The 12,270-nt window shown below is 32.5% G+C and overlaps 1 protein-coding gene across 1 annotated transcript; it reads left to right on the forward strand.

Moving 5' to 3' along the window:
- The first annotated feature begins 1,446 nt into the window (after positions 1–1,446).
- On the forward strand, positions 1,447–5,009 carry LOC149578055 (beta-glucosidase 40-like). Its single transcript, XM_089796331.1, has 13 exons — positions 1,447–1,632; positions 1,725–1,791; positions 1,887–1,945; positions 2,029–2,104; positions 2,196–2,267; positions 2,799–2,886; positions 3,176–3,431; positions 3,518–3,633; positions 3,814–4,037; positions 4,143–4,174; positions 4,276–4,378; positions 4,470–4,578; positions 4,666–5,009. Exons 1-13 carry the CDS (start codon positions 1,447–1,449, stop codon positions 4,832–4,834), a joined length of 1,557 nt encoding a protein of 518 aa, XP_089652457.1. The 3' UTR covers positions 4,835–5,009.
- The last annotated feature ends 7,261 nt before the right edge of the window (positions 5,010–12,270 follow it).

The raw sequence follows: 12,270 nt of genomic DNA on the forward strand, positions 1-12,270 counted from the left end.
ATGTGTTGTTACCTTTCTATCTTGAATGATTTTTCATTTATGTACTAATCGGTCAGGTGAAAGGGATGCATGTCAGTAGACAGGTTAAAAGTTAAAGGTTCAAGTTATCATTATTATAAATTTGAAAATTCAATATTTTTTTATTTTAGTAATAATATTAATATCATTATATATTAGCATGAGGCATATTAATATTAGGACAATATAAATAATAATATTATATTATTATATAATGTTTCCCAAATATATATATATATATATATATATATATATATATATATATATATATATATATATATATATATATATATATATATATATATATATATATATATATATATATATATATATATATATATATATAATTGTTAGATATATATTTTTGTATTATTTATTTTATGATTATTTTTGTTCTCTCTCCCTCCCTCCATATAATACTTTATTATTGTTATAATATAATATAAAATTAACATTATACTATTATACAATTTCATAATCTAAACAATAATAACATAATATTAATTTATATAATATAATACTAATAAATGTAATATAATACAAATGATAATATAATATTAATACAAATATCATATTTAATACTAAATATATATTTAATTGGGTAATACATCCTGGTCTCTCTATAACCATTTCCTTATTTTACAACTGACGACATGTTGGAATGCATGAAACTTAACTGTGGTCGCGGGCATAAGGCACAGAGCAGGGAATGTGATCTCAGAGACAGAAGAGTACCGCGGGAAAGGGAAATTAAAAATTTAAGTTAAGGAGGGCCCACATTGTCCGAAACTTAAGGGCAGTCAACGCTTCGATCGCGCCCTCTAAAAATTTTTAAAGCTTTGGGAGGATAAATTTCCATCCGACAAGTAATATATAGCGTGCGAGCAGATTTGGGAGACAGCATTATTATATCCAGAAGCTCGCTTCTTATTTAGCAATACCTTGCCGCTATAGTGTTTCTTTAGTTTTAGTCTCGTCGAATGAAACAACGTAAAATATCACAGTATCTACTTATATTATGGAATTCGTCGGCTTGTCTCTATCCTGGAGAATGGCTGGCATTCAAGTTTTAAATTCTGTCCACATCATCTGGACTAAGTCTTCCACAGCTCGCATTGGAAAGTTATATAATACCCTCAGCTTGAAGTTTTGTTGAGTACAAATATTTCTATGTTATATAAAAACAATGGACGAAACAAATTATTTAAAAAACTGAAGTCTGTTTGAGAAGGGATTACGCTAAGAAATGTTTACCTAATAAAAAATTCTTGTGCGATAAGGTTAAGGGAGGGGTGCGTGTGGTTTTAAGCCTAGTTAGCGTATGAAGAAGTGTAATACAGGTATCTCTTCACACCGCGGCTATAATAAGGCTGGCAATTCCGTGATGCTTGTAGTTGAATTGTCTCTTTTGTTCCTATGTGAAGAAAAATGAAGTTTGTTCTAATGTCTCTTGGGATTAAGATGATGATGGCTAAGTTCGTTGTTTTAATGATGAGCATTATTGCTATAATTACGATAATGCAATTCTCAACTGTGGCGGAAGCAACAGAAGATATCAGCCGCAAGAGTTTTCCTCCTGGATTTGTCTTTGGCACTGCCTCTGCAGCATTTCAGGTTTGTCATAATGCTCATTAAATGCTTCAATGATCTACTTGTTAAAATGGGTATGCAGTATGAGAAATGTAATACTCGTTGAACAATTGCAGTATGAGGGAGCGGTGAAAGAGGATGGGAGAGGACCCAGTATTTGGGATACTTTTTCTCATCAATTTGGTCAGAAAAAATGTTCTCTTGTTATTTATTAGTTTGTTTTTGTTTCTGTGGATTGAATATTAGTGCTGTATTGTAATAAAGATGTTTTGTGACAGGAAAGGTGATTGATTTCAGCAATGCCGATGTTGCAGTCGACCAATATCATCGTTACAATGTAAGAAGGCTCTGTGAGTGATCTTGAAAGGTACGTGTTTTGGGTTTAGGGTGCATGGGTTATAAGAGGATTTTATTTTGCAGGAGGATGTTCAATTAATGGCGGACATGGGGCTCGACGCTTACAGATTTTCTATATCATGGTCGCGCATATTTCCCAGTAAGCTTACAAAGTCTATATATGTTACTGGCTTTCTTCTCGTATTTCCGTTTGGGGAAGAATACTGATGAGTTGAGAGATGACATGATAGATGGCAGTGGAGAAATCAATGAAGCGGGAGTGGAGCATTACAATAAGCTTATAGATGCACTCTTAGAGAAAGGTATGCTGCTTCTCTTGAATTGTACGTTGATGGATACATGTTCTTATTGGTTATTGCTAAATCGTTAATTTGTTAAAAAAAAAACTTATTTGGACTGATGATGGATTGATCAAGAGAGACAAGTAGCTTAGTTGATAGACCATTCCAACGGTAGATGGAAGGTCTTAGAAGTTTGAGTATTAACTGGTCCAATGAACTTTAACTCAAAGATATTCCTAACGGCCAGCTAGTTTGTAGGGTTCTTTTAGCAGATGACTTTACTAATTAAGATTTTTTTTGTCTCTACAAACTGTATAGTTGACCAATTTTAAAAAATTGAATACACTATGAATTTTTCAGAAAATTTTAGCATTTGATCTTCATGATAGGCATAGTTTGCAGTCGAAAATTTAAAAAAAGGGGAAAAAATCACTATGTTTTCGTGAATTTGGAAAAAGAAAAATTTACTTTATTTTGTCTTTAGTGCATTTTGTAGATTAGCCTGTCCCATATTTTTTATAATAAGACAATCGATTTACTTATGTGAATTAGGAATCGAGCCATACGTGACATTATATCACTGGGATCTTCCTCAAGCACTTGAAGATGCTTATAATGGCTGGCTGAACAGTAAAATTATGTAAGTCATTTGAGAATTCTTTTTCCTCTCTCCATGTTGTTGTCTGTATCTCTTCATATTTGAAGAGTTGAACATGTGTGTAACATAAAAAATTTAGACCCTGATGAAATAGCAGTATATGAATACTGATTTTTCCTGTATTGTATTTTTCCCAAAACCTATAGCTTAAATTTATTGTTTGATGTTATTTAATCTACTCTTAATCGAATATTTATGTCTAAGTAATTAGCTGCCAAGTAACATATAACATCGAATCCTTGACGTGAAAGTGTTGCCATGGGTCTTCCAGAACAGATTATGCAAAGTTCGCGGAAACTTGCTTTGAGAGATTTGGAGACAGGGTGAAGAACTGGCTTACGTTTAATGAACCTCATACCTTCTCAATCGAGGGCTATGACGTGGGTATGCATGCACCAGGAAGATGTTCTCTCCTCTTCCATGTCTTATGCCGAGCTGGCAATTCAACCACCGAGCCCTACATTGTGGCTCATCATGTTCTTCTTTCCCATGCCACGGCTGTGGACATATACAGGAGGAAATATAAGGTGTAAACTGCTCTTCAATATAAAAATAACTAGTTTTCCCTTTTTATATTCTTTTCTTATGAAACTTAGAATCGCCTCGCGTGAAGGCAGAGCAAGGTGGAAGAATTGGTATTGCTTTCGACGTAATGTGGTATGAACCCATGTCGAATTCTACAGAGGACATAGCTGCTACACAGAGAGCCCAGGACTTCCAGCTTGGATGGTATGTGACAAAAAGCTCGGAATCGTAATGGGTCATGGAGTCAAACATAAATTCCATTTATATATAATACAGATTTATTGATCTAATACAATGAATTATGGCCTCCAACATATCTCCAATGTACATAGATAGAGGTTTATTGATCCTATTTACTGGATGTGCATATATATGTAAATACAGGTTTATGGATCCAATATTTTTTGGTGACTACCCGAGGTCGATGAGAGAGAGGGTGGGCGCTAGGTTGCCAAGCTTCTCTATAGAAGAATCGAATCTTGTAAGGGGGTCTTTGGATTTCGTGGGTATCAACCATTATACCACCTATTATGTTGCTAACGATGAACATCATATCGTTGGATTGGTTTTAAACGATGCCCTAGCGGATGCCGGAGCTATCGCTCTTCGTGAGTTTGATCTAATTGTTTAATATTTGACTTTGCAAGGGAGTTGGGTACTTCTTATATCCAACAAATTCTGATATGTTAATTCTTTTGGTTTTACATGTCCAGCCTTCAGAGGTGGTTCAGCCATCGGTGATAAAGTATGTATTGCTTCATTTCCAAACATTTCCAAGATTATTATATGACTATTCGTAATCAAGATGATTCAGGTTGGCTGTTTTTTCTGCTTTAATTAATTCAGGCAGCGTCTGTATGGTTGTACATTGTACCATGGGGAATAAGGAGGTTGATGAATTATATCAAACAACGCTATGACAATCCTCCTGTCATCATTACTGAAAACGGTCTGTCACTAGAAACATTTTCTTCTACGATGTCTATTTCCACTGATGTCTCTGTTCTTTTCGCAATCTATATAACTTTTCTCAAATGCAGGAATGGACGACTCAAACAGTATTTTTATACCTTTGAAAAAGGCTTTGAAGGATGAAAAACGGATACACTATCATGCAGAATATCTTTCAAGTCTTTCTGCTGCGATTGAGTAAGCTACTATCCTATGCCCACCATTCATCAATGCTTAGATTTTGATTAAGATTTGCATTGATAAATTGAAGTGGTAAATTTTCAGAGAGGATGGTTGTGATGTACGTGGATATTTTGCGTGGTCACTGCTAGACAATTGGGAGTGGGCAGCAGGCTACACTTCAAGATTTGGTCTCTACTTTATAGATTACAATGATAAACAAAAGAGATATCCCAAGGATTCTGTCAAATGGTTTAAAAACTTTCTGTCATAAAGCATCTTCTCCATTCTTGTACATGTGACGGGACAGAATGGTAAGGCAAAACAATACTAACAATTATATTTCGAAGAGCAGGTTGGATCTCTACAAAATATTTTAACGGTCATTATTTGTATATAACACGATACTTTGCAAATAAGAATCAGCTCTAACTACTCTAAATACTAAATTATCGTAGCTGGCTCTGTCGATTTGCAATTAGCAGTGTCTCTCCCAATTTAATTTCGGACTGTATCATGATGTTTACTTTAATTGAATGTGCAAAGACTGCTAAAGTTAGACACTTGGATGTAAACAAATAATGGTCTCCATAAAATTATAGTTCGAAACATTCAATCTTGTAAAGAAAAGTAAATGTTATGTAACGTAGAAAAGTATTTACTGCTAACAAGCCGTGGTAAATTTTTTTTTAGTCCCTGTCTATATATTCAAATTAATTTATTTTAGTTTATTTCTATTTTTTAATTGATTCATTATAATTTCCCTGGGGTTTTATGCTATTTTCTCAGTTCAAAAATTAAAAAATATATCTCTTTGAAGAAACAACATTAATTGCACTTAATAGTACTCTGTAAGGAATGCATTGCTAGTTGTAAGACAAGTGTATAATGTCACTGTCCTCGTGCGATATGCAAACACGTGTAGGTCCCCTATCCCAACAACATCCAAACTTTGCTGACTCTACTTGTGAGGGAATCAAAACCACTTTTTTTTGTCAAACATTGATATCTTTTTTATTTACGCACAGCCACGGGTGAGAGAGGTATATTAATGATTTGAAAGATAAAACATTTTTTTACTTTTAGTTTAATTAATATTTTAGCTAAGACTATATTATAAATATTTAGCATTTGTAAATAATATTTTTGAAATTTTAATAACATTTTTAAAAATAAAAATTATATACTATTATGACTCGATTTTTCATGTTTATCAAAATCATTAAATAATTTTTTTAATATATATATAAATAGTAAAATTTAATTTTCATTAATCTATAAATTTATTTATTATTTAACTAAATTAAAAAATTAAATCTATAAAACCATTCAAAATTTATGTTGTATGTAGAGTTTTTCAATATTTCTATCATGAGTCAAAATTTTTTTTTTTGCTAAAAATATATATTAAATCTGTCACGGCCCTCAGGAGCAAGTCGTGCAGCATTGTCTACCCTGGCTCAAAATACAAGCCAAAACAGGGTTCCAAACTATGCCTATCTCCTAATGATGCCTTGCGGAAGCGATTTTAAAGATACATGCACTAATTAACTCCCAAGATACATGAAACAAAATGCTCATTTAATGATGCAAGAACACAAATCAACAAGATATAAATGGGGTTGATCGCCCAGATCTTCTTTTCTATAAATATGCACAATGTACAATATACAAAGCCAAATCTTGTATACAGAAATACAGATCACCCCAAGTTACAATATCAATTGACCACCAAGGTCTTGTTACAAGGATTCCAAGCTCAGACTCAAGTCAAGAAGGCCTAACTAACACTGTCTCTCACTTAGCCGCCTCTTCTACTTCATCCGTTGCTCAAACCCTATTCGTCGCACTTCGCTGCCTTGCAACTCTTCCCGCTGCTTCTGCTTTGTATGACTTCGCTTATCCTTGCTTGCTCGCCACCTACTTCTTGCCAAAATGGAGTGATTAGCCTCCTTATAAAGGAACACCTTGGGCAAAGAACTAGTCGTTGTGCAAAATAGGTCCTGACCTATTTTACCCTTGTGCAACGGTCACTTGGGTCGGCCATATTCCAATGTGGTAATGCATAGGCGTAATTTAGTCCAATGCAACATAAGTTAACTATCCAATGCACCACCCAATGTAAGACTTTATCCCTTGCGCTCATCTAACAAGACAAGGTCGGCTCGCCTAGCCAACCAAAGGGTCAAAACTGGCCCAATCTGTCCAATCTAACACTTGCATGATTTGACTATCCAACCAAGATCACCTAGCTACTCTCTCTTAGTGTTGTTGAAATCATCCCTTTGCCTTGTCAAAACTGTCCAAATTGTATTGTTAATCCTTAAAATGACACCTTAAAATCGTGCCTTAGTCCAGGCCCATTACATCCTCCCCCACTCAAATTGGACATCGCCCTCAACGTCCTTGCACACCCAGCCTTTAGATGCGCAAGAGGGAGTGTTATATCAGCCCAGATTAATTGGGCTAGGAAGGGTCCCTCCCATTGAGGGTACCCAAAAACTTATCCTAGTTCGCTTGATGTTGTTCACTCATCACCAAGGCTTTTGTTTCTGATCTCCAATCCTAGAAACTTATCCTAGTTCGCTTGATGTTGTTCAGTCATCACCAAGGCTTTTGTTTCTAATCTCCAATCCTAGAAACTTATCCTAGTTCGCTTGATGTTGTTCAGTCATCACCAAGGCTTTTGTTTCTGATTTCCAATCCTTCTCTGTCAAGGTGTTGAGAACCATACACAATTTGTGCTCAGGAAATGTTGGAAAAGCACATAATTGCCCAACCTTCATTATCATGATGCAACTTAGGTGTGGTGCAATCATCACCTCTGCCTGTCTAATATATTTCAATGTTTTCATATTTCACAATGAAAAGTGAATGAAATATAAAAAATGTGCATTAAGAAATTAAATATATAAACCTACCATAAATTTAATTGAAATAGTACCAATAATTAACATTCAACAATATTTATTTCAACCTATTCGACTATATTTTTATTTGCAAATATAGTAATGTAAACTAATACAAGCTTTAAATGTCATATATAGTACAAGTCAAATTTAACTTTTCACATTTACATCACATCAAGATTTAATATATTACCCATATGATTCACAAAATTTTCCTAAACTTAATTTTTATATATCTATAAACTAATAAAAATTAACTTAATATTGTTACATAATTATAATCAAATGTATTTTATAATATATAAATGTTGATCTTTTCTTTAAAAAATATCAAATAAATATCTAGAACTAATATCAAAATATTAATATTGTATATTCACATATTATATCTCTAACTAATATTACATATATTTAGTTAGGCCTATAATAATTTCTCATACTTTTTGCAGTAGGCAAGGACTCATGCTCGACAGAGCTCTTGTTATTTATGTATTTGTTTGCTCTAATGAATTTATAAGGCATGTTCACTTGCAAATTTAAATGCTAAAAATATTTCGACACACTTAAATTGTCCTTTGTGTTTAAACAATCAAATTGTGTCCAAACGCATCATTAGACTGTGAAAGCTATAAGTTAATGATAATAGACAAGGGGCTGATCTCTTTATATATGTTTTTTTAATGTGATGAAGAGTTGTATATTATCAAAATTAAAACATTAAAACTTTTTTTTCAAGTCATTTTATTTTTAGATGTAGAGTTTATATATATTTTAAATCAATACATTTTATGTATATAAAAATATTAATATTGTAAATCAAGTTTTATTGATACAGTTATAGTGAGAAATATAAATTACTTATTTCCTATTTAATATTGTAAGCACAAATCAAATTGTTGACAAAGAGCTATTTAGAACTGTACAAGCCATCTTTACAACCTTCCACTTTCATTATTTCTCCTCTCCTTCATAAATGTTGCACCTAATTGTGATATACAATAGAAAGTGAATTTATTATTTATTCTTCTATAAATTAAAAGGTTCGAACTATGATTAGTTGAACCCTTTGTAATGTCCCATTTTGGACATTTATTGATTTTGCTTTCTTATTTGTATATGTTTGATAGTATTTCATATGATATCCCTTCCAGTATTTGATATTCTATATTTATACATATATTTCAAATAGTCATGTCCTTCCATTAATATTAATTATATTAATAGCTTAGTTATGTTACATTTTAATTATATTCATACTAACAAGTTTTACTTATTTCATAAAATATATTATATTATATTAATAAGCATAATATAAGATATATTATTTATATTAATAAACTTTATTATGTTACTTAATAATTATACCATATATTATTATTTTAATAATATATCAACTATTATATTATATTAATAATATTATTATTATATTAATTAATAAGGTTAGTTATAATAATATCATAAAGAACATTATTTTAATATGTCAAGTATATATTATTATATTGTAATACATTTACTAATATAGTATTTTTATATTAAGATATATCTTATTATTTATTATATTAGATTATTATTATAATATGTTATATATATAATATTATAATATCATTATTAGTATACCTATTTGAATTATATGCTAAAATGGGGACATCATAGTCCGCCCCTCTCGAATTTGCTTGTCCTCAACCAAAATCATTCATACACAAGCTCCTTCACAGACACCAAACATGTTTGCATGCCAAAGTCTAAAAGATTTATGAGATGTATATCACATAGTAGATACAAAGTAAACACTTGAATGCATGAATACACGAAGTAGACACGATGCAGATAGTTGAAGACACAAAGTAAACACAATGCAGACAAATGAAGACACAAAGGAAACACGATGCAAACACATAAGACACACATTATGCATTTCCTTAATTGTGAACCTGCAACCAAAAAAACTCATTAGTACATGCATGTAAATATATATAAACTTCAAAGAAATTCAAATGACAATAAGTTAATCCAAGCCAGTTCCATACTAATCCCAAGAGCAGAACTTTGGCCCCCTTGGCCTCGGTGGTGGGTGTTAGGCATCCACACGAGGTGGTCTACTTAGTGGATTGCTTGTTTGGCTAGAAAGGTTCTTATGAAAAGGAGTCATTACTATCTTTCCCTTAACTAGCACTACAATAGGGTGTCCTAACTGCTCTCCCTTGATTGCAGACTCCATAAGAAAGTTGATAGGGTGCCCTTACTATCTTCCCCTTAACTAGTACTACAATAGGGTGTTCTCCCCTGATTGCAAACTCCATAGGAACGTGGTAGGATTCCCTTACTATCTTCCCCTTAACTAGTACTGCAATAGGGTATCATAGCAGCTCTTCCCTGATTGTAAGCTCCATAGGAAGGATAGATGCCCTTATAGTCTTTCCCTTAACTAGTATTACAATAAGGTGTCTTAACAGACCTTCCTTAATTGCAGACTCCATAGGAAAGTTAAATATGGCCTTTCCCTTAATTGATACTACAATAAGGTGTCTTAACAGACCTCCCTTAATTGTAGACCCCATAGGAAAGTTAAATATGGCCTTTCCCATAACTGATACTACAATAAGGTGTCTTAACAGACCTCCCTTAATTGCAGACCCCATAGGAAAGTTAAATATGGCCTTTCCCTTAACTGATACTACAATAAGGTGTCTTAACAGACCTCCCTTAATTGCAGACCCCATAGGAAAGTTAAATATGGTAGGGTTTCTATATAGTCTTTCCCTTAACTAGTACTACAATAAGGCATCTTATAGACCTTCCTTGATTGTAGACTCCATAGGAAAGCTACTTAAAATCCCTAAATCATTTCTCAAATAATCAATTTTACACCTTTATGATTACATTAATTAAGAAAACTTACAATTTCATATTTTTCATTTATATTTCATTTTTCATATATTCTAATTTCATTTCTTTGTAATTAGAATAATTGATAGACCATTCAATATTTTTCACAATAACAAATGTATCAATAATAACAAACACACTAATAATTATTTCATAATATATGAAGAAAACATATAATTTACCTCGTTACCTTTATGGGTGAAGTGGCAATTTATGAGTATGAAGTAATCTTCATATCTACTTAAGGTCTTCTTCTTGTGTAATCCTTATTTTTATCTTTCATCTTTCATGTACTATATTGAACCTCTTTCAAATTTACCTCTTTTAACCCTTGCTTGGTAAGCTATGGGTCCCACTATAATATGTAGTAGATGAAGTGTGACTTAAAATAATTATTTCCTCCTTTAATTGAATCTTGTTTGTGTTGGTTCATTCAATGCTTTGATATGCATTTCTTTTTGTCCCTTTCTCTAAAATTGATGCAACTTAATGCCCACGTCCCATGCCAATGATCATCATAATAATGTAATTTATACCTCAGTGCATTTGCAAGGATGATTTTGGAGCTAGGAACATGGATTTGGTCAATGCATAGTTCATGTTTTTAACCCTTTCTTTATAGTTTCATGTCTTTTATATATATATTTCCTTAATGATCTCTTTCTTATGCGTCTCCATATCTTCCTCTGTTATTTTTATTTTTTTTTTTTTTTTTCAAATTGTTAAATATCCCTTATGTTGATATTGTAATCAGCATTTTAATTCCACTTAACTTTATTGACTACCACAACATAGTGTATTTCTTACTTTATATGGAATCCCCCTTCTTCCCCAATGATGCCAACTCACCTTGGTTAACGTGCTTAAAGTGATGAGGCTAGGCTAGTAACAATGGAGGTTATATTTATGCTAAACAAAATGTTCTTCATTCTTTCCTCTCCTTAAACCTCGTATTGTGTATCTATCTGTGTTTAGTTCTGTCTCTCGAATAAGGATGAATTATTTGTATTAAAGATGTTTCTTGTTTTACTAGTATTATTTCCTGACTATAACAAAGAGTTGTATTGATATTAATTCCTCCAGTTGCTTCTTTCATTTGACTGTGACTTCAATTATTGGCTTCTCGGTAGGGAAATTAGTTATTGATTTCCTTCTTTACGAATGACGAGTAGGAAGAAGAGATGGATAAAAGAATCGTTGTGGAAAGGAACCAGCATTCCTTTGGTATGAGAGGTAATTAATGAGCAATAGCAAAATTGAATCCCGTATATAATTATTCAGGCACTATTTTGGAGTTGAAAATTGGTGCTGAATGGCAATTTTAATATTGAAATGACTTCTCGGACCAATGGCTATACTTTGGGAGTTAGATTGACAGGGATATCGATGATTTCTGAGCTTTGGCATACTAAAAAATGCCCCACATCTCTTAATTACGGGCTGTATTTGTAATGCTCTCTTATATGATGGCAGGTACTGATCGAAAGTAACATTTGTGAGATTCAGAAATGAGATGACAAAAATATGGATGGAAGTGTGGAGTTTGTATGTGATGTGCTTGTTATAACTTTCTTCCATACCCATGATACTATATTGCCACTTTATAATACACAACAAATATATGTTTATAGGTATTTTTGACTTGATAATGCTTGATCTTAGGGCATGAATATGGACTGTACACGGCATTTAGCTATCACATTCAACATATTTTTAATATAGTCCTTTGACTATACAGTTGCCTGCACATGCCACGTACCCTCTCACCATTTTCCAAATGTTTTCCAAACGTGGATTGTTATGCAAACTGATTTTATTATATTTCAATGTTCACTGTTGTTTTCCAAAATACTTTTTTTCTCAATCACAATGGACTTTTGTCTTTGACAACACAATTCTGGGATGAATATGTTTC

This window comes from Cupressus sempervirens, chromosome 1 (assembly GCF_028749045.1).
Source record: "Cupressus sempervirens isolate cs-2001-9-10 chromosome 1, ASM2874904v1, whole genome shotgun sequence".
NCBI classification, from domain to species: Eukaryota; Viridiplantae; Streptophyta; class Pinopsida; order Cupressales; family Cupressaceae; genus Cupressus; species Cupressus sempervirens.

Coding starts and splice junctions, on each gene's coding strand:
- LOC149578055 (XM_089796331.1), top strand. CDS start 1,447: ATGAAGTTTGTTCTAATGTCTCTTGGGATTAAGATGATGATGGCTAAG. Junction 2,268..2,798: donor AGATGCACTCTTAGAGAAAG/GTATGCTGCTTC, acceptor TATGTGAATTAG/GAATCGAGCCATACGTGACA. Junction 4,038..4,142: donor TGCCGGAGCTATCGCTCTTC/GTGAGTTTGATC, acceptor TTACATGTCCAG/CCTTCAGAGGTGGTTCAGCC.